The 27,500-nt window shown below is 43.1% G+C and overlaps 1 protein-coding gene across 1 annotated transcript in view; it reads left to right on the forward strand.

Moving 5' to 3' along the window:
* The window catches only part of LOC143284216 (amyloid beta precursor protein binding family B member 2-like), a 278,400-nt gene that overhangs the window by 216,960 nt on the left and 33,940 nt on the right, over positions 1 to 27,500 (forward strand). The window contains exons 9-10 of the mRNA XM_076590882.1: positions 2,629 to 2,759; positions 5,568 to 5,796. Of these exons, the coding sequence (XP_076446997.1) occupies positions 2,629 to 2,759; positions 5,568 to 5,796 (360 nt within the window). The remainder of the gene's footprint in view (positions 1 to 2,628; positions 2,760 to 5,567; positions 5,797 to 27,500) is intronic.

The following is a 27,500-nucleotide window of genomic DNA, read 5'->3' on the forward strand; positions in this document are numbered from 1 at the left end:
GAAAGACAGATAGACACAGAGTGAGAAAGTTGAGAGAAAGACAGAGCGACAGATAGACACAGTGTGAGAAAGTTGAGAGAGAGAAAGATGCTCTGATGGTAAAACCATGTATGGTTCTTGAGAGAGGGAGAGAGAGAGAGAGAGAGAGAAGCTGACCAGAGAACAGCTAGGACCTGATTACCCTTTACCCTTGTTCCGGTCAAGATGCAGAGTGAACAGGGAGGCCATTTCTTCCTTGTGTGGCGAGGTCTGGCCAATCGGAGACTTGAGCCATGAGCAATTCGGGTTTTTTTTTCCCACAGCCCTTTCTGTTTGGCCAGCCCACCCATTGTGAACTGACACAACCGCCCCCTGGGTTCAGAATTTCCTATCGAACATCAGTCCCACACCTCTCCTCTATGAGCTAGCTATGTCAGTGAATGGGAGAAGACGAGCTTAGCATCGTGAAATAGATGGTCACAAAGATCTCTTCTTGACAGCATTCCCCGTGAAGCCCACTGCAGTCAGCCGTCAGGGAGTGATGTAAGGCAATATCGCTTCCTGACACAGGTTGTAAAGCAAGAGGAAATTGGTTACAGAGGGTTTTCTGGGTCAGCAGGAAGACAGTGCAGACTACATTATTTGAGGTGTTGTCCATTGACGACATTGTTGATTGATCGTGAGATCATGTTGGTGCATATCCATTAGTAGGACCAAGAAGTTATTGATTGTGCATGGGTTGGCAGCCGGTTTTGATATAATTACTGATTTGTTTATTTTGTTGAATTAATTTATTTTCATTTAATGTTAATTTTTTTCACACAAACACAGGGCAGGCTCTCAAGGCCTGATTAGTGCGCTGGGTTATGTGAAGGTCTGGCATCTGCTCTTTTTTTTTCTTTTTTTGTTCCCAAAACAGATGTGGTGAAGCGAATATGGATCAATCCACACGATTCGACACCTCCTTGAAACTGGGACTGGACTGGCCATCAGTGTTGTGTGCACGTGCACTGTGTGTTAGATGTCCCCCTAATAGCGAACAGAGCGAACAGCAATCAGTACTTGTGTGTGCACGTGCATTGCGAGAAAGATTCCCCGATCAGTTCTCAGTGTGCGAACAGTAATCAGTGTTGTGAGCGCAGTCTCCCTCCCCCCCCCCCCCAACCCCGCGCCCCCCGCCCGTCCCCATTCTCTCTCTCTCTCTCTCTCTCTCTCTCTCTCTCTCTCTCTCTCTCTCTCTCACACACACACACACACACATACGCACACCAGCATACGTGAGCGCACGTGCACGTTTTCCCAGCAGAACAGCTACATCCATGGCCAAATGATCAAGCATGATCATCAGAGCGAACCGCTTTGCATGGACCGTTGCATTGAAGCATGTCGCTGCAAAAGCCCTGCTGTTTGGTTTCCTTCTATTGTTTCATTCAGCTATCGATCGTCTGCGCGGAAATGTTTTACTGTTGAGTTAAATAAAGCAGTGCTTTGACTTGGCAGATGTCACGTTCACAAAACCGTATTGTGGACGAGTGCGTCTGTTATTCACAGTATGTTTTGGCTCACTATGGCTAGTGAGTTCACTGTGCTAGATTGTGGCCTGTGCTGACCATTGGATTTATCTTATTAGATTATGTCGGTTACGGACTGTTGAACACCCTTTACTAAATCATGGCGATAATTGACTGTTTTGCTTCATTTATTACATAGTGACTGTTACTGACTTTAAAACTACCTTTAGTATGCCTACATCGTGATAAGATACGTGTCCATTTAGGTCTCCGCTCTTCCGCTGATGACAGAATCTTTTGTGTTCTTGATTTCAACAGAGGGGAATACGGCCGGCGGGGCAGTTTTTAGTTCTTCAGCTGTACAAAGCTGGAATTCACTGCATTTTTCACTCCGTCAGTCTCTCGTTTGCATCCTGTAGAACAAGTCTCAAAACATTTCTTTTCATTGACGGGCGCAATAGCCGAATGGTTCAAGCGTTGGACTTTCAATCTGAGGGTCCCGGGTTCGAATCTCGGTGACAGCGCCTGGTGGGTAAAAGGTGGAGATTTTTCCGATCTCCCATGTCAACATATGTGCAGACCTGTTAGTGCCTGAACCCCCTTCGTGTGTATACGCAAGCAGAAGATCAAATACGCGCGTTAACGATCCTGTAATCCATGTCAGCGTTCGGTGGGTTATGGAAACAAGAACATACCTAGCATGCACACCCCCGAAAACGGAGCATGGCTGCCTACATGGCGGGGTAAATTAAAAAAAAAACAAAAAAACAACAACAACAAACAAACAAACAACAACAAAAAAAACCGGGCAGACACGTAAAATGTTACATGTCCATCTGAGTGTGTATGTGTGCGTGTCAGAAATCTGATTGAATGAGACAGGAAATGAATGATGAGCGCCCAGTGGACCGTCAGTCGGCTCTACCCAGGTAGGCAGCTTGTTGTGCAAATGACCCCGTGTTTGTAAAGCGCTCAGAGCTTGGTCTCCGACCGAGAATATATATAAGTATCCATATCAATCACTCCATCAGTCATTTAATAACACAGCCAGCCAGTCAGTCAGTCATTCAGACAGACATCAGTCATTCAGCAAACCGAATCACCTGGTGACGGTGTGGGGGTGTGGTGTGGTGTGCAGAGTTCGCAGGGCGGGGCCAGCTCCAGCTCAGTGGCCTCCACGCCCACCAGCGTAGCGTCCAGCACGGAGCGCCACCTGCAGGAGTTTGAGGGGCACGCACTGCAGTACGCCGCCAGGTCCCTGCAGACACTGTCAGTGGGCCGCTGTCTGTGTCCTGCCTTCTTCCTTTCTTTCCTTCTTTATTTTGTTTGTTTCTGTCCTTCTTTCTCTTTCTTTTCTTTTTTTTTTCTTTTCTTTTATTTTCTTTCTTTTCTTTTCTTTTTTTTCTTTCTTTCTCGTATTTCGTTTATGTCGTTTGTTCTGTCTTTATTTCTTTTATTCATTTCTGTAATTTTTTGTGTTTCTTTCTTTCTTTCACCTTTTCTTACACTCATTTTCTGTCGTTCTTTCTTTCTGTCTGTCTTTTATCTGTTAAATCGTTCTTTTGTTTTTCTTCTTTTTTTTTCACCCTTTCTTATGATTATTTTCTGTCGTTCTTTCTTTCTTTGGTTTCTTTTATTCCTTTTCCTTCTTTCTTTCTTTTATTCTTTTTCTGTCGTTCTTTTGTTTTCTTTCTTTCATTCTTTCTTACACCCATTTTCTGTCGTTCGTTCTTTGTCTTTTAAAAAAAAAAATCATTTATGCCGTTCTTTTGTGTGTTTTTTTTTTTTTTCACCCTTTCTTACATTTATTTTCGGTCTTTCTTTCTTTCTTTCTTTCTTTTCTGCCGTTCTTTCTTTCTTGTATTTCTTTTCTGTCTTTCGTTCTTTCTTTATTTCTTTTGTTTATATCTGTCGTTCGTTTGTTTTTCTTTTTTCACCCTTTCTTATAATCATGTTCTGTTGTTCCCGCTTTCTTTCTTCCATCCTGTTTTTTTTCTTTTCTTTCATTCGCGTCGTTCTTACTTTCTTTCTTTCTTTTTTTTCATCATTTTTGTTCTTTTTATTTTTGTCGTTCCGTCTTTCTTTCTGTCATCTTCTCTTTTCCTTTCATTTTTTTTATCTGTGTCTTTCGTTCTTTCCTGCTTTATTCTGACACACGCCCCTTTTCCTCTTCTCTGCCTGTTCCTTCTTCTTTTTTACAACTTTATAGTCTTGTTATGTCTATCTTCTTCTTCTTCTTTTTTTTCATTTTTTTTTCATCCTTCTCCTTCTTCTTGCATACTTTTCGTCATGTTCGCCCGCTTGTTCTTCTTATCCCTCCCCCCCATCTTATTCTTTACCCTCCTCTTCCTCCTTCTCCTAATCCTTCTTCTTCTTCTTCTGCCACCCACTTCTTTCTTCTTCCTCTTCTTCTTTCTTCTTCCTCTTCTTCTTCTTCTCCTCGTCCAGCTTTTTCTTCTTCTTCTTCTTCTTCTTCTTCTTCTTCTTCTTCTTCTTCTTCTTCTTCTTCTTCTTCTTCTTCTTCTTCTTCTTCTTCTTCTTCTTCTTCTTCTTCTTCTTCTCTCCTCCTCCTCCTCCTCCTTCTTCTATCTCGTAAACTTCTGTTTATTGCTCTTACTCTCCTTCTCCTCCTCCTACTCCTCCCCCTCCTCCGCTCCTCTTCCTCTTCTCCTCCTTCTATTCTTTCTTTCTTTCTTCTTCTTTTGTGGAATTCCATGCAATTAAGATACTGGCTGCCCCTGTCTCTCGCTGTGACACAGTGGCTCCAAGCACCGGGCCAGGCAGAGTGACAGGAATGGCCGTGGCCACTGATGGAGAGCATGTGATAATGCCATTCGCCATCAGTTAGGAGAGGAGGGGGGGGGGTAGGCATTTTTCTTCGATGTTTTTGTATTTTGTCTTCTCTCATTCATTTTCACTCTCTTATACTTTTTGGTTGGTTTGTTTCACTTTGTCATGTCTTTAAAGATTTTAAAAGGGGTGGTTGGGGAGCAGGGGGGTCAGGAGGATTGCAGAGTGTGTTTGACCTCCCCACGCAGTGATGAAGAAAAATGGTGTGATTTCCGTGTTGGGTGAGAATGATGTTGAATGTGTGCACTGGTCCTGTATCACCACAACCAATCATCCTGTCTGATTGGATTGGCTGGTGTGTGTCCCTCAATGGCCTGGTTTCTGTGTTGGTTTTTTGTTGTTGTTGTTGTTGTTGTTTTTACAACACAGCACTGAATGATATTCTGGTTTGTTACTATCATCTTCATCATCATCATCATCATCATCATCACCATCATCATCCGAGTCGTTGGATTGCTTCAAGTCCAGATTGGCCTCGTGCCTGTGACTCAACAAAGTAAATCTCAACCAACCCCCGCCCCCCCCCCCCCTAACCTCCCCCCCCCCCTTCTGTTTATCAAGTTGCCCCCACCCTGCCTCTTCCAGCAAGTCCCCCCCCTCCCTTTCTTCCCACCCTACTGTTAAGAAGTGTCGCAGAAGGCTAGGGCTGTGCATGTCGGGTGCTTTCCCGGGACCGCTACGGTAGCCGGGCTGGCCTTGCTGCAGACGCGAACATACCAGTGGACTGCGCCCCACCTCCCCAACAAACTATCAGCCCGTAACTCTGCTGCTCAGGTAAACCGCGCCCTACAGCAACCTCTCAACGTGCTGATGTTGGTCATCGCGTGTAAGAGGAAGGCACCATACACCATACCTTACTGTTGTCATCATTATCGCCGTGACCTATCATCACCATTATCATGTGCCAGTTTTGTTGTCATCATGATCGTCATCATCACCGGTGCAACATGACGTAGTGTTACTATCATCATCATTATCATCACCAGCATAACGTGGTGTTATCATGACCATGACGTATTATCAGCATCACCATAACGTGATATTATAAACATCACCATAACGTGATGTCATTACCATAACGTGTTATTATAGTCATCACCATAACGTGACGTTATCGTCACCATAATGTCTCATCATCAACAAAACGTGATGATCTCGCCTCCACCATGATATAATTATATACAACCTGCTGTTATTACCGTAACGTGTCTACCGGATGTGCTCCAGGTCCTCTCCCCCCGACAACCACGTGACCGGAAGGAGGGTGGAGGAGGAGGAGGGGGGCAAGGGGGGCGGCCCCCGTACCATCCGGTTCGCTGTGAGGTCCCTGGGCTGGGTGCGCATCGCGGAGGAGGACCTGACTCCGGAGCGGAGCAGCCGGGCGGTGAACAAGTGCATTGTGGACCTGTCTCTGGGTCGTCATGACATCAACGACGCCGTGGGCCGCTGGGGAGACGTGAGTAGTACCCTCAGGCCTTTGTGTTTTTGTCTTCCGTGTGTGTGTGTGTGTGTGTGTGTGTGTGTGTGTGTGTGTGTGTGTGTGCTGTGCGTGCGCGCGCGCGCGTGTGTGTGTGTGAGAGAGAGAGAGAGAGTGCGTGTTTGTGTGTGTTGTCGTGTGCGCGCGCACGTGTGTGCATGCGCTCTGTGTGTGTGTGTGTGTGTGTGTGTGTGTGTGTGTGTGTGTGCTGTGCGTGCGCGCGCGCGCGTGTGTGTGTGTGTGAGAGGGAGAGAGAGAGTGCGTGTTTGTGTGTGTATATGTGTGTGTGTTGTCGTGTGCGCGCGCACGTGTGTGCTGCGTGTGGTGTGTGTATGTGTGTGTGTGTGCGTGCGTGTTCGTGTGTGTATATGTGTGTGTGTTGTTGTTGTTGTGCGCGCGCGTGTATGTGTGTGAGTGTGTCGAGGGGGGTGGGGGAAAGTTAGTTCAGACACAATCAGGGAGAGCATTCTAAGCACTGCCACGTTTACAGTGCCACGTTTGGTTAACGTTCGCGAAGACCTTTTCTGAGTCTGCACCAAAATTCGTGACGCAAAGCAAACTGTTGAGCTCGCTCAGACAACCCAGCTCCAGTCTCTACGGAGAGAGCATGTGCAGAAATGTGTTAAACAAAGTTTTATTGTGATGTGTTGTGATGACAATGCTATTTCGATTTTTTTAGGGGGGATGAGGGGGTTAGATGGGTGTTCAGTGCAGTTTTGTGCTCTATCATTTCCGCATTCTGTTCTCTCTCTCATTTCCTTCCTCAATCCCCGTCCCCCCCCCCTCCCTCCTCCACCTCAACCGCCCCCTTTTCAGTTGCATATTTCTTCCCCTGCCATTGATTTTCACAAATGATGATTTCTAATTAATGATAATGATAATCACCATTATGGTAGAAAAAATGATAATACAAATAATGATAATAATAATAATGATAATATCATTTATTTTTTAGTCTAATATCGTCATCTTAGATGAACAGACTAAAAATGAATAAACGAACGAACGTTGTGTTGTCTTGTGTTCTTTTTAAAATTCAGTGACGTGCTTCCGACATGTGTGATCGAACGGAATTTGTGTCTGTGTGTATGTACTGTTTGTCCGTGTGCACATGCATGTGCATACGTGTGGATTTGCAGCGTGGAGCATTATTGTTCTTCACTCCCCCCAAAATATGAACTGTTTAATTCCACCTTTTGTCAACGTTTAGAGCTGAAGATAAAACAGGAGATAAATGTATTAGCCGATGTGTTATTTCTGTCTCTTTGCCTTCATCTTGTTGAAAAGATGGGATGACAATGCTATTTCGGTTTTTTAGGGGGGATGAGGGGCTAGAGGGGTGTTCAGTGCAATGTCATTTGTTTGGTGAACTGAAAGGTGGTGACAGGAAAAAACACGGCTGAAGGCCAGGAAAACAAGCAATAATGATTGAGCTCAAAAACAAAAACGAGTGCGGAGAGACAGATAGCGACAGAGACAAACAGAGAGAGGGTGAAAACTGGCGAATGTGCTAAATGACACGTATTGTCAAGAGTGATGGATTTACAAATACACGCTTCTTTTCATCTGCCTGTGACCCAAAAAGGATTACATAATACAGAGTTGAAAAGAGAGAGATGGTGTTGGAAGAAGAAATCCAAGTGGACTAGAAAGAAAGAGAAATACTCAGTAATCAAATTAGACTTAATGCAAGCGGCTTTCCAACACACCACTCATGGCCAGATAGTGACCCTAAGACAGACCGCCTGGCCATCATGTCGTGGACCTTACAGAGACCCCGCAGACTCCGTTCTTTGAGGCATTACAGTCGTCCCCTCCTGCCTCCCTCCACTTCTCCCTAATCCCTCCCACTGAGCTGAATATTGAGCTCGATGCCCCCTCTCTTGGTCTGCTGAGTTAAGACATTACAGACCGTCCTATTTCACGCCTCGCCGGACTTAAATGAGATATATGCAAGTCGGCCATGTTGTCAGCGTGTGGAAAGTTGAGACAGCTCCACGTGACGGGCCACAGACAGCTCGCCGTATTCTGTGTGCTGATGGCCTTTACTCCTTCCGTAGTGGGATGTAGGCTCTTGAGGGTGGAGGGGAGGGGGGGGGGACATGGACGTTTTTCTTTGGCTCTCCATTGTGGGAAGTTCAGTTCTTTCCCCCGCGCCTCTGACACTGTCCAAATGTAATTTGAAAATCTGGTTGCATGTCTCAATTGAGACATTATTGGGGAAGGCGCAGAGAGAGAGAGAGAGAGAGAGAGAGAGAGCATGCTTTTTATTTTTTTCTATTTTGGTTTTCTTGTTTCTTAGCAGTTGGATGGTTTTCAGAAGAGGAAGCTGGGGGAAGGATGGCTGAAATGTCTTGAGATGGTTCCACGGGACAGGCGCTGGATTTTTGTATTGTATCACATCATGTCGTGTTACTTTCTTTGTCACAACAGATTTCTCTGTATGAATTTCTGGCTGCTCTCCTCGGGAGAGCGCGTCGCCAAAGTACAGCGCCACCTTTTTTTTTTTTTTTTTTTTTGTCTGCTTGTGTGTTTAACTATCAAAGGATTTTTCTACAGAATTTTGCCAGGAACAACTCTTGTTGCCGTGGGTTCTTTTGCGTGCGCAAAATGCATGCTACACACGGGACCTCGGTTTATGGTCTCATCCCAGTGACTAGTATCCAGGCCACCACTCAATGCTCAAGGTCTTGCGGAAGTGGAGAACGTTCTGGCGAGTGTGAGATTCGATCCCGCATGCTCAAGATTCTCTCCTTTCACAGGCAGATACTTACCACTGGGCCACCTCTGTTTGTTTCTGCCGTCCTACACTCTGTTTTTCGGGGGTGAGGGTGGGGGTCTTACCCCCCCCCTCCCCCCGCCGCCCCCCCCCCCCTTTTTTTTTAATGGAGTTGTGGAGGTGCGATTGGGGATCAGCAACAGCATTCTGAATTGCAGAGTGGACACCATGGCTGGCTGATTGGAATATTGATGGTGTTCTCTGTTCCTGGCCGTCTTTCTCTATATCTCTTTGTCTTGCTGATTTCTTTTCTTTCCGATTCTCTCTCTCTCTCTCTCTCTCTCTCTCTGTCTCTCTCTGTCTCTCTCTAACTATACACTAGATAGACCCATATCTCACGAAGAAGTTTTATTTGCGATTAGAAAATTAAAACATGGTAAATCTGCTGGCCCCTGATGGACTGATTGGTGAATTTTTCAAAAATTCTGGCGAGACGACTGTTAGTTTCCTGGTGAAGCTGTGTAATTTTTTGTTTGATAATGGAATTTATCCAAGCAATTGGACGGAATCTATAATTATGCCTTTATTTAAGAAAGGTGATGTTAATAATGTAAACAACTACAGAGGCATTTCTTTGAGTGATATTATTAGTAAGTTATACAGTTCCATTATTAATAATAGGCTACAAGAATAGATAACCCAGAATAACATAACTGGAGAATATCAAGCTGGTTTTAAAAAAGGCTATTCAACAATTGACCATATATTTACTTTAATGGCCGCAAATAATAGAAAATTATATGTTGCTTTTGTTGACTTTGAATAGGCTTTCGATTCTATTTCCAGAAAACTTTTATGGCCTGTTTTGTTGAAAAATGGAATCAGTGGTAATGTATCGTTGTGTGAAAAGTATGTATAATGAAGTGAAAGCGAGAGTGAGATCGGGGGTAAAATTATCAGATTGTGTGAATTGCACTTGTGGGGTTTAAGCAGGGGGATGTGTGTTGCCCTGTCTTGTTTTCACTTTTTATTTATGAACTAGCTTTAGAAATTATGCAAAATGGTCAACATGGTGTTACTTTTGATTTAATTGAATTGTATGCTCAACTTTTTGCTGATGACATAGTTTTGCTGTCTATAACAACAGTAGGTTTACAGCGACAACTGAACAGTTTATACATTGCTGCAACTAATTTACAGTTAAAAGTAAATATGGATAAAACAAATATTGTTGTTTTCCGTAAGGGAGGGTATTTGGCAAGAAAGGAAAGATGATCATATGGAAGCGAAACAATAACTGCCGTTAATGCATATAAATACCTTGGGATTTATTTTTCTACACGACTCATTTTCAACTTTGCATGTCAATACATTGCTAATAAAGCAAGAAAAAAGCGATTATTTTGATTCTTCATATTTTGTATAAAGTAGACTGGAGCTCTTTTAGTGTATTTGTTAGATTATTTGATTCGCAAGTTCAGCCAATATTACAGTATGGAGCAGAAATCTGGGGACTGGAAAACAGAATAGTAACAGAAAAAGTGCACTTGTTTGCAGTGAAACGTTTTCTTAATGTAGACAATCGAACTCCAAATGATGTTGTTTATGGTGAACTGGGGAGATATCCGATTTATCTGAATTCATATATCAAATGTGTTAAATATTGGTTGAAGTTGACAAGAATTAATGAAAACAGATATCCATTTAAAGCTTATAAAATGTTATATTGTTTAGATAATAATGGCCAGAAGACTTGGGCAACGAGTGTTCATCAGTGTTTAAATTCTTATGGTTTTGCATTTGTATGGGATAATCAGGGGGTGGAAGATATTGCAGGTTCCATAAAGTGTTTCAGACAACGTATTATTGATTGCAGGGGGCAAGATTGGCATGATCATATACAAACTAGTGATAGATTTGCACAGTTTAGACTTTTTTAAACATCGCATGTGATTGAACCATACATTGATTTAGGACTGAACAGATATATAAAATGTGCACTGACAAAATTTAGATTTGGTATTTCTGATATTGCTTCTCATAGTTTCAGGTATAACATTTTAAATGAACCTATGTATACGTGCCGTTTATGCAGTCTGGATAAGGAAGATGAATTACATTTTTGACTCACTTGTGTAAACTAAGTGAGTCTATGTTTTAACCCGGTGTTCGGTTGTCTGTGTGTGTGTGTGTGTGTGTGTGTGTGTGTCCGTGGTAAACTTTAACATTGACATTTTCTCTGCAAATACTTTGTCAGTTGACACCAAATTAGGCATAAAAATAGGAAAAATTCAGTTCTTTCCAGTCATCTTGTTTAAAACAATATTGCACCTCTGGGATGGGCACAAAAAAATATAAAATGAAGCCTAATTATATGCAAACTGCATTTACTGTTATATTTATATTCTTTGTATTCTCTAAACTTGGCACTTTGATCTGATATTCGACCCAACAACAAGAGCAGTCATAATTATCATTTTTTGTTCAAACAGGAACTTCTTTTGCTAAGCATGGAAGTTTTATTTATTTGCAAACGTTTTGGTGCAGATAGTAAAAAAAGGGAAATTACTCTAATTAATGCTAGGGGACTTAATTTGCTTTAAACTGATCTTTCTCATCTTAAACATTACATTTTGAAACAAGAGAGGCAAGGCCTTCAAGACTCACTTGTGATGCACTTTTTTTTTTTTTAAATCCAAGCTTTTTATGTATTGAGTATAATTTCAAAATGTAATGTTTAAGATGAGAAAGATCAGTTTAAAGCAAACTAAGTCCCCTAGCATTAATTACAGAGTAATTTCCCTTATTTTACTGTCTGCACCAAAACGTTTGCAATAAATAAAACTTCCATGCTTAGCAAAAGAAGTTCCTGTTTGAACAAAAAATGATAATGATGACAGATCTTTTGTTGGGTCGAATATCAGATCAAAGTGCCAAGTTTAGAGAATACAAAAAATATAAATATAGCAGTAAATGCATTATACTCAATACATAAAAAGCTTGGATTTTTTTTAAGTGTATCACAAGTGAGTCTTGAAGGCCTTGCCTCTCTTGTTTGTTATGTTGCCCTGCTTTGTGTGACCTTAGACAGAAACTTATTCAACCGAAATATTACAGACATCCGTCTGATTTTAGGTTCAGTTTACTCATGTCTTCAAGACAGGAGTGTACTCTGTAAAACTTAGCTATATATATATATATATATATACATGAAGCATTGAAGAGATTTCGTACAGTTATCTCGTGAATTCTGTTGAATATTTGTATTAACTATTTTTGGTTGATCTGAATTGTCGATTTACTGTGTCATGTCATTTTCTCATTATCATTTATCAATGAATCCCCCTTCAGTAAGGGGCTCTAGCCTTATTTGAATAAAACATTCGTTCGTTCGTTCTCTCTCTCTCTCTCTCTCTCTCTGCATGAATGTGTGTATGTCTCTGCGAAGGAGAGAACAGACGTTATTCATGACAGATAAATGCCGCAGGCAGAAAATAAAATAATATTTATCAAATAGGAAACAATTACGATAGAACCTTATTTGAAATTAGTTCGCATATATTTAATACCGTCCTTGTAAAACGACATATCACAATTACCACCGTTATAAGCAGCCATGTGTTATTATGTGCTAGGAATATTGAACCAAACAAAAATACTTCTTCTCTTTGAACACTCCGTGCCAATCCATTAGAAATTTGTTGACAGAAGCAAAAAACAAACAAACAAACAAACAAAAAACAAACAAACAAAAAAAAAACAACAAAAAACCATCCGACTTCCATGAAGATTCCCAGTGCTGAAATTCGAATATTCAAATTCGTCAGTGTGTGTTCTCCAGCTGTCCCCTGCACACCCCATCTTGCTTTCTCCAGTCAGTGGTTGTTTCAGAGGCAGCTGTATTTATTTGGAGGGTAGTTTTGTATGCAGGAGAAGGCGTGACAGAACTGATTTCTTTTGTCCAGCCGTTGTCTGCTCTTTGTCCATCACTCGGGTTGTTGGCTTTGTCTGGGTGATGTTCACACATCTCTCTTCCAATGTTTTGGCAAGTCGACATCTGAACTCTGTCTGGTCTGTGTGTTTGTGTGTTTTTCTCTCGCTGGTTCACAGGCTTGCTCACGCCCTGAAAGTGTTGAATATACAAGAAGTTGTGACTGTTGTTGAATAAATATGAGGTTGTGACTAACTCTTGTCACTTCACAAGCTTCGATGTTTAATCAGACGTTTATCGAAAATGTTGAACCTTTATGTACACACACACACACACACACACACACACACACACACACAAGTTGCTGAACAAAGACAAATCGTCAGTTCATGATGTTTATGTTGACCCCCGGGATCACACCATAATCTGCTTATGACGAGGCCATCATCACAGCAGGCTAGAAATGAGGGGCTGATCGTGCTGTCATGTTGATACAGTGGATGGTGGCCTGATTACTGTGCTGCCTGTCCATCCTCACAGTGCCGGACACAGCATCATGCTCAACAAGAACACAACACAGAGCTGTGAGCTGTTGTAACATTGCCTCAGAAAGGCCTCGCTCCCCAGTTTGTCACCAGAACGAAATGTTTTGTCGGTTATAAATTCTAATTTCATTCACCAGTTTGTTGGCAGCTGGAAATTTGTCTCCGGTGACGATTGATGCTGACCGCTTGCTTCAACTGCTTTGTCTACTTGCAATGGGCAGTGTGATAGCTTCTTCTCTAAGCACGAGCTTTGCAACACGTGTGTGTGTGTGTGTGTGTGTGTGTTGTGTATGTGTGTGTGTGTGTGTGCAAAGGTCTGATGGGAGCAACAATTGTAGGCGTAACAGCCTCAGGAAAATATGGGAAGAGAAGATCACAAAAACCTGATGCCCAGCGGAAGATACAACACGATATAGATGTACCCACCAAGGTGTTTAATTCTGGTTGTTTCTTTTTATTTCCACAGGCCTTAATCGGATTGAAAATATGGAGTGACAGTGTTATTTCTGTTTTCTTCGTTCTTTCCTCCTTTTTTCTGTATTATTCACACTAAGTCGTTTGCTGTGTGACATGAATTGCGTTGACATGCTGACAGAAGAATAAACATTGGCTGAAGACCCATAAAAACCAGCCATATTGACCGAGCTCAGAAAAGAAAACAAGAATGTAGAGACACAGAAAAGGAGTTACAAGCAACGAACGCGCAATACGTGATAAATCTTTATCATGACCGCTCCATAGATAAATGTTCACTTGTACTGGCGTGGCCTTGCCCCTTCAGAGGCATTAAAAGAGGGACTTAGAGGGTTCAAAGAAAATATGACGGCAAAACGAGAGACACATATTGAATGTAAAGACACACAGATGAAAGATAACAAAGAAACACTCACACGCGATCACCCCGAGAGTAAGAGACTCAAAGAACATCTTTTTTAAGCTACACTCTTTCATCTATACACAGATATACAGTTCGGTTTGCTCCACGGGGATGGATCTTACGAAATGCAGGGACCTTCTCTTGAGGCTCTCTCTCTCTCTCTCTCTCTCTCTCTCTTTCTTTCTTTTTTAGTTTTTGTCCTTTCTTTTCTCTTTTTTTTCATGGGAAGTTCGTTTTCTCCTCTGTTTCTGTGGCGGAAACTTCCTGTTGTGCCTCCTCAAAGTGATGCTGGTGCGCCGTTCTCAGGCTTTGCCACTCTTGATTATCGGCCCTGAACCAACGCCTCTTTCTGATGGCTATCTGTTGTTGCGTCTTGGCCAGCTGGCCACACAGGGCCCTATTATTTCGTGTGTCGCAGCTCCTGCCAGCGGTACAACTTGACCCATATTTTCTTCCCGCCTTCATCACATTTTCAATCGTTTTGCCCCCCTGTCCCTATACCGTGCACACAGTGGACACTCACTGTTTACAATAGCACTATGTTTTAACTTACACTTTCACGTTTAAAAACTCTCTTTTTTTAAATTCGCAAAACACATTATGAAAACGTACTGCTGAAGCTTACAATCAAAAATCTTTTGTATCGGTGTGTGGGAAGTTGAAACATGTGATGGACCACAAACAGCTCGCCGTATTCTGTGTGCTGATCATTTACTCCTCCTTTAGGATTCAGATGACAGAGGGTGCATGGATGGTTGGAGGTTTCTTTGCCCACCCCCACCCCAACTCCTCACCCACAGTGTTGGTTCTTCCATCCCTGCCCAGTCTTTTCGCCTGCTCCTCTAATTCTGTCCAAATCTAATTTCAACGTCTGGTTGCATGCCTCAGGCAAGGCGTTATTGGTGAAGGTGCAAATAAAAAGAAAGAGTGTGCACTCTATTACTGGTTAGAGGTTAAAAAGAAAAGGAAAAAAGATGGTTTATAGCATGTAAAAAAAAACCGTGAAATAAGCGAGATGGTCCCACAGGACAGGCGCTGGCAATCCTGGGTTATAGATTTTCTATCTGTCTGCCTCCTGCAGCGTCCCCTCTCCTTTTCCACCTTTTTTTTTCTTTCACCAGTTTTAAAGCAGAGTAACTGGAGTAAGGGTTCGGCAACGGGTTCAGAATGACAGAGTGGAATGGGCGTCATGACCAATTGTTTGGAAGATGGATTGTGTTCCCCTCTCTCTCTCTCTCTCTCTCTCTCTGCCCCTTCTCTCTCTCTCTCTCTCTCCACCCCCCCCCCCCCTCTCTCTCTCTCTCCCTTTCTCCTCTCCATCTCCTTTTATGAATGTCTGAGCATGATAATGTGTCTGTGTGAAGGAGAGAAAAACAAGATTCATGGCAGATGGACGCAACAGATACGAACTGATTAGACAGAAAGCCAAGAAGAAAATATGTATGGATTACAGAAAGCAATATATTGTGCCTATTTTAGATCACCGTAATTACATCACATGTCACTGTCAGCATCACCACCAGCAGATGTCATCTACCAATGGTATTAAACCATGACACGCATACATCTGGGATTGGCGGCTTTGTGTGTGTGTGTGTGTGTGTGTGTGTGTGTGTGTGTGTGTGTGTGTGTGTGTGTGTGTGTTATTTTATGCCCAAAATGCTTGATGACAATCTGTGACATATTGTTGATGTGTACTATGAAAAAAAAAGAAGAAAGAAGAAAAGAAAAACGATACTGTATATATTTGAATGTTTGCGTTCATACGCTGATTCTTCACATCTCCAATTTCAGTTGTATTTATCCATTCATAGGAGGGGGTTTTTTTTCAGCTTTTGCCTTGACCCCTCACCTTTCTTCCCCTTGGCGGAATCAGTGGGTTGGTCAAATTCAGTTATCTAGAAGGAAATGGGGGTTTTATACACAGGGGAAGGAGTGTCGTCTCTGAATTATTTTATGCGACTGTCAGGCCCCTGATCGATTGGGGATATTTGTGTCTCCTTGCTTAGTTTGTCTTCTGGTTGGCTTCTGATGCACCTCTCTGGAGTTTAGGTCGGGGAAGAGGATTGGAGGAGGTGTGTAAGGCAGGGCTGCTGTGAGTTGTTAAAACACTGTGCAGAAAGCTTAAAGGAAAGAAGGTCTGAGGAAAAGACGGAATGAGAAGATCACAAAAACATGATGCTCTGCAGGAAAACATAACAAGAAATACATGCACCAGCCAAAACATTGTTTTTTCTTTCTCGGCCTTAATCTCTTCGAAAACATGGGTTGGCAGTCTGGGTTTTTGTTGTTGTTGTTGTTTTATGGGGGTTTTTTCTTCTGGTAACTGGGTGTAACGTCATTTGTTCTCCATAATGAATTGTACTGACAAGCCGACAAACATCAACATGGCTGAAGACGCAGGAAAAATAGCTGTACTGACCGAGCTCAGACAAAAGCACGTGCCTACAGAGAGAAAAAAGACTAAGTTAATCTTCATGGCCAGGACTGCTGAATAAACAAGTACTCGCTTTTTTTGTGTGGCCCAACCTCGTTTGGGACTATAATATAAAAAGACACAAATCACAGAGAGAGTGTTTAAAGAGGAACTCACAACAACAAACTGAAAGAGAAAGAGATTGAGATTGAGAGACTGGAGATATAGATTGAAAGACAGACAGACAGACAGATAGATAGATAGATAGATAGATAGATAGATAAGAGATGGAATGAGATTCAAAGACGAAGTGAAAACGGACTTTCCGTGTCTCCTCAAAGCATAGACAGTGACATGAAGCGCGTTGTGTTGTCACCAAGAAGTTGACTTCATGGAGGGCACACAGCCCACTTCTTCCCCTGAGTTAGACAAGACATTACAGACCGTCCTATTTCACGCCTCGCCGGACTTAAATGAGATGTGTGCAAGTCGGCCATGTTGTCAGCGTGTGGAAAGTTGAGACAGCTCCACGTGACGGGCCACAGACAGCTCGCCGTATTCTGTGTGCTGATGGCGTTTACTCCTTCCGTAGTGGGATTGAGGGGATACAGGGTGGAGTGGATGAGGGGGGGGGGGGGGGTGAACATGGACATGTTTGTTTGTCCGACTGGTGCGGGCTGTTACAGCTAGCCGTTCCTCTCCCAGCCTCCTCTAATTCTCCCCAAATCTGATTCCATCATGTTATTGCACTTTTTCATTCAAAGCATTATTGGAAAAGGTGCAAATAAAAACGGAGAGCATGAACTCTATTACTATTTTAGATGGCATACGACAGGAAGAGGGTGGGAGCGAGGGGAAGGGGCAGGAGGGGGGGGGAGTGAGAATGAAATCAATGAGATGGTCCCACAGGACTGTGTCCGAGGTCCAGGGATATAGAATCACCTGCCTTCTTCATCCTGCCTCTTTTCACTGTTTTCTCTCTTCTTTTCTCTTCTTTCTTGTTTTCATAGCAGAGTTCTTGCCAGTTTGAGGTTCCGCTGTTGAATTCAGAATTGCGCTGGCATCGTGGCTGACTGTGCAGAAGATTGATGATGTCTTCTTTCTCTGTCTGTCTTTCCATCTCTGTCTCTCCCTCAGTCTCTCCCTCTCTCGTTCACCCACTCACGATCTTTTAACATCAATGAATAAACATGAGGATTATACCTTCTCCCTCCTATTGAAGTCACAAGTATTGGATTGAAACCAGACGTTTGTAAATTCTGCAGAACTATGTATCCTCTTTGCATATGCGCACTCACTCCTTCCTCCCCTTACACATATACACATATACACAGACACACAGACAGACACACCCTCTCTCCCTCTCTCTCTTTCTTTCTCACACACACACACACACACACACACACACACACACACACACAGCAGGCTGGAAATGAGGGCCTGACAGTGCTGTTGACACAGTGGATGATGCCCTGATTCACTGTGCTCTCTGTCCATCTTCACAGTACTGGACACAGCACAGAACTGTTGTAACGCTGCTCAAAAAGAGGATTGTGATGAAAGATGGACAGAAAAGGTCACAGCAACCTGATGCCCAGCAGGAAGACATTATAGACAGATATACCAGCCAGTGCCTTGTTTCTGTTCCTTGGCCTTTAATCTCAGCGAAATCATGGGGTGACCCTTTGTGGTAATACAGTGCAACGTCATTATTTTGTTCTGCATAATGAATTATGTTGACAAGCCGACACAAACATGAACACGTCTGAAGACGCGGAAAAACCAGCTCTCCCTACCAAGCCCAGAGAAAAACGACCGCGTGGTGACATACACCACTAAGAACTACAAGCAACAAGTGTGCCTTGGGAAAGGATACATCTTTTATTTCCAGGACTGCTGGATAAACAAATTTTCGTTGTTGTTTTTCTGACCCAAACTCTTTAGGGGCTAGAACGTTTATTTATTTATTAAGACATCTTGCTATTGTACATATTCATGAAGCTCTGTGCAGCATAAAACAAGACACATGGAGAGTGTTTAAAAAGGAAATCAGAGCAGCATCACCCTGAACAAGGACAGAGGGCAGAGCTGGGAGCTGTTGAAACATTGCACAGACAGGGCAGAGGTCTGAGGAGAAATGGGCAGAGAAGATAACAAAACATGATGCATACTGGAATATAAACGAGGACATGATGCTATCAGTCAGCGTGGTGTTTCTGTGTCTTGGCATTAATGTCGAGGAAAACATGGGATTGCAATTTTATTTTCCATTTATGGCATTCAATTTGGCGTAATTTACTGAGTAATGAATAATTGTTTAGCATTCCAACAGAAAACTATACATGGCTAAGACCCAGCTGTACTGACCCAGCGTTGTAAAAAAAAAAAAAAAAAAAAAAGAGAGAAAGAAAACAGAAAAAAAGACTAACATGAATACATGAATTAGCACAGAGAGTTATCATTTTCAGTTTCAGTTTCAAGGAGGTGTCGAACTGAGCAGACTGGTTCATACACGCTACACCACACACCACAATCTGTTTGTTTTTCGTTGTTGTTTTTTCAAGGAGCATATGCCACGATCTTCACATAAATCCAGTGCACAGAGCAAGTATAGAGAGCCTACCGGAGGTTTGTGTAAAACATCAGCATAAAATGACATACCGTAAATGGGAGTAATTAAGGGAAAGCAACAAGTGCACCATACAAAAGTATGAATCATCATCAGGATTGCTGGATAAACAAATGCTTACTTTTTTTTCTTAAATCTTGCCCTGACCGTTGAGGGACTGCACTATGAAAACAAAAGACAGTAAGAGAGAGAGAGAGAGAGTGCGTGTACAAGGAAGAAATAATACCAGCCTTTTTCCCCCATCTTCCCAAAGCCCAGATAGTGACATGAAGCTGACTGTGTCGCCATCCAGAAGTTAACTTTATGGAGACACCCCTCCATTCTCCCTGCCGTGGTCTGCACAAAGTTAACACAAGTTGAAGTGCTCCACGTGACAGGCTGCAGTCAGCACAACCGTCGTGTATGTTCTCATTGTATTTACTCCTTCCCCTGAAGGCTCCGGGGGACAGAGGATAGATGGGGAGGGTGGACGTGATTCTATGGCCACCGGGGTTGGTTGTGCTTTTCCCTGTTCCTCTTCTGCTGTCCAGATCTGATGTGTACGTCCAACTGCATGTCACAGTTGAGGCGTCACTGGAAAGGCGCGAATAGAAAGAGACGTATTACTCTTTTCTAACTTTCTTAAAAGTGGTTCAGGGTGAAAAGGAGTATGAAGTCAGCGACAGGGTCCCACTTGACAAGCGCTGGAAATCCTGTGTTATGGATTTTATGCCTGCTTCCTCTGTTCTCCCGTCCACGCTCTTCTCACTTTTCTTCTCTTTCTCTCTACCAGTTTTTTCTTTCCAAAACAAAGTTCTTCCACGTTGGAGTGGAAACAGGATTTAAATTGGCATAGTGGAATGGTGGGTGACTGGGAGATTGGTGTTGTTCTGTCTCTCCCTCTCTCTATCTCTCTCTTTCTCACTCTGTCTGTCTGTCTGTCTCTCTCCCTCCCTCCTGTCTCTCTCTGTCTCAGTCTCTATCTCTGTCTCTCTCTCTCTCTGTCTCCCTCCTCTCTTTCTTCTCTCTCTCTCTCTCACCTCTCTCCCCCCCTCTCTCTCTCTCCCTCCTCTCTATCTCTCTCTCCTCTCTTTCCATCTTCTCTATCTCATCTATCTCTCTCCTCTCTCTCCCTCTCTTTCTTTCTCTCTCTCTCTCTCTCTCTTCTCCCTCTCTCTCTCCCTCCCTCCTCTCTCTCTCTGTTGTGTCTCTCTTTCTTTGTCCCCCCCCCTTGCTGTTTTCCGCTACAGCTCTTTTTCTTCATGCATGTATGTACGTATATGTTTGTGTTGAAGAGAGTAATGACTAAATCTGTGGTGGATAAATGCTGAAGGTTTGGACAATAGTCAGACACAGAGACAAGAAAAGTAACGTTTATTAAAGCTCGCGCAAAAGCTTCTTAAACTTGTATCTATTTTGTATCACCCTAATCATATCATACGTGCCTGTCGCCATCTTCACGTGAACATATGTGTCCTTTGACATTTGTGACACTTACACATTTCGATACATTTCGATTTGCTCACCTTTTTCAACCCAAAGTGTTTGATGTCAATACATCGCAGTTTTGTTGACACAGGCTGATAATACTACCTACCCAGTGGGTATTTTCGGTTCAGTTCATTTACTCAAAATGCGTTCGGACAAATCCATATAAGCTACACCACATCTGCTAAGCAGATGCCTGACCAGCAGCGTAACCCAACACGCTTCGTCAGGCCTTGAGGGGAAATAAAACAGAAATGAAGCAAAATAAGATACAAACGCAAATGGAGAGATAAGTATTTGAATTATTGAACTGATAATTTAGAATAGTAAATAAAAATGAAATATGAAAAATAAAAATAAAATGAAATGAAATAAACTTTTCGTAGTTCTAATACCGTACACATCCAATTTCAGCAGAATTCGTTTACTGGGATTGATCTTCTAGGCGCCCCCTTCCTGTTTGTCGCCAGGCTGAGTGAAGGGGTTGTTCAGAGACAATTGTCTTGTAAGGGATGGTGTGCCACTGTAGAATTATTTCCTGCAGCAGTGGTCTGATGGCATTGCTTTGTGTCTGTGTCCGGCTTACCTTCAGAATCATCTCTCTGCAGCGTTTAATACGGGCTGCTACTGAATTGTCTCTCTGTCTCTGTCTCTCTCTGTCTCTGTCTCTCTCTCTCTCTCACTCGGTGTGTCACAACTCAATACACATAAATTACGTTTTAAACGTAATGTAACAGATGATGAGCTGTCTTGTCCTTTCTGTGATTTTCAAAAAGAAACAGAAGTTCACTTTGTGTTACAATGCCTTCAATATGCTGACCTGAGACAACAGTATATCCCCTCTAAGTATTATAATACTCTGTCTTTGTTTAATATGACATTGCTTTTTGCAAGTGAAAACAAATCATTGTAATGTGCTTGGCTGTATTCCTAGACAAAGCTTTGAAAGTACGTTGCTTATAGTGTTATGTTTGTGTTGTACCTCTGCATTTACTTGTAACCACCCCTATTGACATGTGCCAATGGCCTTTTCATTAAAACAGTTCAGTGTTCAGTGTTCTCTCTCTCTCTCTCTCTCTCTCTCTCTCTCTCCATCGCTCTTTCTGCCTGTCTTTTTCCCTGTCGTCTCTCGTCTCTCTCAGCATCTCTCTTTTAATCTCGCTCGCTGTCTGTACGATGTTGAATAAATCATAAGTCTGTCAACGTTCCTTACATCTTAACATGCAGTCTGTGAGACTGAAATTATCAACGCTCATTTCCTTTTTAAATACTTGTGCACAGGTGCATACACCCATGTACATTCACACACACACACACACACACACACACACACACACACACACACACACACACACACACACACACACACACACGCATAAACAAACACGTGCGTGCATGCACACACACTCAGGCATGTGCACTTCAAAGAATTAACCAGTTGTCACGGAGAAAATGTCAGTTCCTGGTATTGATGTTGACCTTCAGGGTCCTGCCATGATTTGATAATTACGAGGCCATCACAGCAGGCTGGAAATGAGGGGCTGACAGTGCTGTCATGTTGATACAGTGGATGATGGTCTGATTCACTGTGCTCACTGTCCACACTGCACATCATCAGCACGACTCTCACGCCAGATCAGGACCTGATGGAGAGCTGTGAAAACCTCTACACAGAAATGGAAGGAGTCAGGAGAGGGCAGGGCTGAGAGCTTCCAGTAATGTAACTCAGAAATGAATTAATCACAGGCAGAGGGAAAATATTTGATCAGAAAACTCGGTGATTTTCATTTTCATATCAGTTCAGCTTCAGTAGTTCCAATCGTTTGGTTTTCCACAAAGAAGCTGGGTGATTTTTTAATAAAATCAGAATGATGTAAGAACTGAAAATGTGTTACAACTGGGGTGTAGGGGACAGAAATCCCCTTGATGCGGAGAGACAGACTGGTTGTTTGAGGAATCAAGGCATCACAGTGCTAATGACATGGATACACAGAGTAGTAACGACATGTTTTTACCATAAGGAAGCTTTATTAGCCCTGGAAGATGCCTGTAGTGAAGGCATTGTGTGTCGTGCAGGTTTATATTGATGGAAAAAATGCTACCACTTGGCAATAATTACATATGTAGACACCATTGTGTGCCAGAAATCTTAATGATCTCACCATGTGAAATTACTTCGTTTTAAAAGTTTTAAAAGGACACTGATTGTTGTACAGAGATATGTGTAGCGTCCTGGACTGTTTGTTTCTGATGTCTGGAAAGCCAGCTTGTTTTAGTCTTCAAGGTGATCGTAGTGAGCTATCCCAAGTAGGACTTACTAAACCAAATGACCCAGACATCATTTCTTCTACATTTAGTGTGATGACTCAGACTGGTTTATTGCCGCCTGGTTTGGTCACTAGGTCCTGCTGGACCAGTCAGCCATCTACTGTGGTCAGTCGCGTGTTCAGTCAATCACATCACGTGACCAGTCAGGTTAGTTCAGGGAACAAGCCGTTATGTGGTCAATCAGCTTGTTCCGGCAATAAACTGCACTGTGATCCATCCCACATGGTCAAGCAGCCATCAGATTTATGGGCAATTCCCTCAGTCAGCATTGACCAGGCGTGTTGTGGTCACTCACCCACACCCAAGCAAACCATCGCCCAGTGGTCAATGTCCCTTGTCCAGCTAATGGAATGTCCGGCGTGTCGTTAGACCAGTGTTCAATCAGAGCAGCACAGACGCTTCCCTTCAGGCCAGTGGACGCCGTGAGCCCTGACCAGCTCTTCAGTCAGGGATTGGGGTTCAGACACCATCAGTCACACGTCAGCCACAGTGTCTGTTGATGGTCAGTGAGGGCTGTGTTCTGTGCTCTGCTGGAGTGGGGGAGGACAATAATAGCGATGTATGGTGTTCTGCACTAACAAGCCCTGTCTGGCAGCTGGTCAGGCAAACCTGTGATGAAGGCTTTTAAGCTACACAGATTTAGCGCTGGGCAAATGACTCAGTGAGTGAAACACTCGTGTTTCAGTCAATGCAAATGAGCCCAGACTGCACAAGTTAAAAACAGTGAACTAAAATACAATGTGATACAATACTTTTCATTACAATACAATATGATACAATTACAATACAATCAGTATAATGCAGTGCAATGCAATCCAATACACATAGTTATGAAAGGAGGTTGAGAAAAAATTGTATAGATACAGTCGCAAAATCTGAAACACAACAAAAGATAAAACAATATATAAATCTCTCAGCAAATGTGTTATTTTTGTTTCTTGGCATTACTTTCATTGAAAACATTTGTTGACAATGATATTTTGTCTTTATTTTTTCTTGAAAGTGAGCTGTGTATTCAGTGTAACGTCATTCATTCTCCATAGTGAATTATGTTGACATGTCTACAGAAAAACAAACATGGCTGAAGACACAGGCAAACGAGTTATTGATGGGGCGAAGGGGTAAAATGAATGCACAGAGAGAAAGATAAAGCAAGGAATGTAAAGTATAACGCAAAAAATCTTTATTGACAGAACTGGCAGACAGACAAATGTTCGCTTGATTTAATCTTGTCCTCTCCTTAAGGATCAGAACACGCAAAAGAGAGAAAAAGGATAGGGAGGCAGAGTGTGTATAGAAGACATTAACAGCAAACCCACAGAGAGAGAAACTTAAAGAAAAAATGAAAATGGTCGTCCCCATCCCCAGTGTTGAGTTTGCGCCGTGAATCCAGATGTGTCGCCATCAACAAGTGGATTTATGGAGATCCCACTCCCTCCATCTTTTTTCTCCCAACCTCTCCAGAGTTGAGACATTACAAGCCGTTCTATTCCACGCCTTGCCTGACTTAAAAAGGATGGATGCAAGTCGGCCATGTTGTCAACGTGTGGAAAGTTGAAACAGCTCCACGTGACGGGCCACAGACAGCTCGCTGGTATTCTGTGTGCTGATGGCGTTTACTCCTTCTGCTGTAGGATTCAGGCGATGCAGGGTGCATGGGGAGCGGGGGGGGGGAGGAGTAGAACCTAGGCATGTCTGTTTTGGGCAGTGTTGTGTCGGTTGATCAGATATCTCCACTTGCCACAGATTCCGTCCACATCTAATTTCAACATCAAGTTGCGTGACTCAGTTACGACTTTGCTGGGAAAGGAGCAAATCAAAAAAGAGAGAGCATACATTCATTTACTGTTGGTTTTGTTGTATTCTGTATGCATGTTGTGTGTGTGTGTGTGTGTGTGTGTGTGTGTGTGTGTGTGTGTGTGTGTGTGTGTGTGTGTGTGTTGTTCCTCCTGTTGTTGATGTCAGACGGTTTACGGCAAGAAAAAGAGGGAGGAATGAAATCAGCAAGATGGTCCCACAGGAAAGACGCAGACGATCACGGGTTATAGATTTGCAATCCATCTGCCGTCTCCTTCCTCCCCTGCCCCTTTCCATTCCATTTCACCTTCTGTGTTTTCAATACGGAGTTCTTCAAAGTTAGGGTCAGCAAAAGATGGCAGAGCTGCAAAGTGGAATGGGCATTGTGGCTGACTGTTCAGAACATTGATAGTGTTCTCTCTCTCTCTCTCTCTCTCTCTCTCTCTCTCTCTTCCGCTCTCGCTCTTCATGCGTGCATGTACATAAGTGCTTGTAATCGAACTAAGGAGTTGTGTGCACATTTTCTTTGTCTAATTTTATGTACCGATTCCAAAATCTGTCCAGTGTCATCAACATTCATTCAATCGTTAGATGCTATTTTACAGTTTTACCGTGGACACCGTATCTGACTTCTCCCCCCGGCTTTTTGAGAGTGGGCAACAAAGCCAACTCTATCGTGGTGAATACACATGAGAAGGTGCGCCGCTTTAGAATTGGTTTATGCAGCCATCGTCTGATGGTGTGTCTGTCTGGATTAACTTCAGAATAGCCTCTGTGAAAATTAAACATGAGATGTGTCTGAACCCCCACCACCCCCACCACCCCCCCTCTATGTCTCTGTCTGTCTCTGTCTCTGTCTGTCTCTCTCTCTGTCTCTCTTGTCCCTTCGCTCGCTTATCTTACTATCTTTTTTCTTGGTCACTTGGTCTGTATGTGTTGAATAAATATAAGGCTGTCACTGTTTCCTTTCGTCTAATTCAGAGGTTGATCAATGCAGTAGAACTGATATCCTTTTCAAAATCGTGTGTGTTGTCATCCACACACGCACGCGCGTGAACGCGATCGCGCATTTAATATCATTTGTAATGAAAAATAGTTACGTTAAAGAAAGTACACATTTATCTATCATGTTTTGTGTAAAGAAACAACATCCAACTGACCACACACTCACGTGTCCACTGCAAAAAAGAATGTTGATTTGATATCAAGCATTTGTTAGTTCCTGGTATTGATGATGACCCCAACGTCCCGCCATGATTTGATAATTACGAGATAAGATAAGATAAGAATAACTCACAGCAGGCTGGAAATGAGGGGCTGACAGTGCTGTCATGTTGATACAGTGGATGATGGCCTGATTCACTGTGCTCACTGTCCGCACTGCACATCATCAGCACGACTCTCACGCCAGATCAGGACCTGATGGAGAGCTGTGAAAACCTCTACACAGAAATGGAAGGAGTCAGGAGAGGGCAGGGCTGAGAGCTTCCAGTAATATGACTCAAAAATGAATTAATCACAGGCGGAGGGAAAATACTTGGTCAGAAAGCTCGGTGATTTTCATTTTCATATCAGTTCAGCTTCAATAGTTCCAATCGTTTGGTTTTCCACAAAGAAGGTGGGTGATTTTAGAATAACATCAGAATGATGTAAGAAATGAAAGAGTGTTACAGCTGGTGGCAGACATCCTCTTCATGTGGAGAGACAGACTGGTTGTTTGAGGATCAAGGCATCACAGTGCTGATGGCATGGATACACAGAGTAGTAAAGAAATGTTTTAGCATCAGTAAGCTATTACAGCCCTGGAAGATGCCTGTAGTGCGGGCATTGTGTGTTATGCAGGTTTATAGTGATGAAAAAAAACGCTACCACCATTGTGTGCCAGAAATCTTAATTATCTCACCATGTGAAATTACTTCGTTTTGAAAGTTTTAAAAGGACACTGAGTGTCGTACAGAGATATGTGTAGCGTCCTGGACTGTTTGTTTCTGATGTCCGGAAAGCCAGCTTGTTTTAGTCTTCAAGGTGATCGTAGTGAGCCATCCCAAGTAGGATTTACCAATCCAAATGACCCAGACATCATTTCTTCTACATTTAGTGTGATGACTCAGACTGGTTTATTGCCGCCTGGTTTGGTCACTAGGTCCTGCTGGACCAGTCAGCCATCTACTGTGGTCAGTCGCGTGTTCAGACACTTGGCCATCACGTTGCCAATCACATCACGTGACCAATCAGGTTAGTTCAGGGAACAAGCCGTTATGTGGTCAATCAGCTTGTTCCGGCAATAAACTGCACTGTGATCCATCCCACTTGGTCAAGCAGTCATCAGATTTATGGGCAATTCCCTCAGTCAGCATTGACCAGGCGTGTTGTGGTCACTCACCCACACCCAAGCAAACCATCGCCCAGTGGTCAATGTCCCTTGTCCAGCTAATTGAATATCCGGCGTGTCGTTAGACTGGTGTTCAATCAGAGCAGCACAGACGCTTCCCTTCAGGCCAGTGGACGCCGTGAGACCTGACCAGCTCTTCAGTCAGGGGTTGGGGTTCAGACACCAGCAGTCACACGTCAGACACGCCATCAGTCACACGTCAGCCACAGTGTCTGTTGATGGTCAGTGAGGGCTGTGTTCTGTGCTCTGCTGGAGTGGGGGAGGACAATAACAGCAGTGCATGGTGTTCTGCACTAACGTATGTAACAGCTGAGCAGTCGGGCATAGGATGAGGGCTTTGACCACATACAGATGTAACGCTTGTCAAATGACTGAACGAGTGAAGCATTCGTGCTTTATGTCATGTAAATGAACCCAGTCAATAAGAGATGGGTCCCTGGTAAATCCACATGAGAGAGGAAAACAAAAGGGATGCATGGTGTTGCAGTGTGGCATGTTGCTTTTTCTCTTGAAAAGCTTCCTGAATTTCACACTGAGAAATTGACACTGGAAAGTAGTATAGTGTATTGTTGCAATACCGTG

Source organism: Babylonia areolata, chromosome 7, assembly GCF_041734735.1.
Source record: "Babylonia areolata isolate BAREFJ2019XMU chromosome 7, ASM4173473v1, whole genome shotgun sequence".
Classification (NCBI taxonomy): Eukaryota; Metazoa; Mollusca; class Gastropoda; order Neogastropoda; family Buccinidae; genus Babylonia; species Babylonia areolata.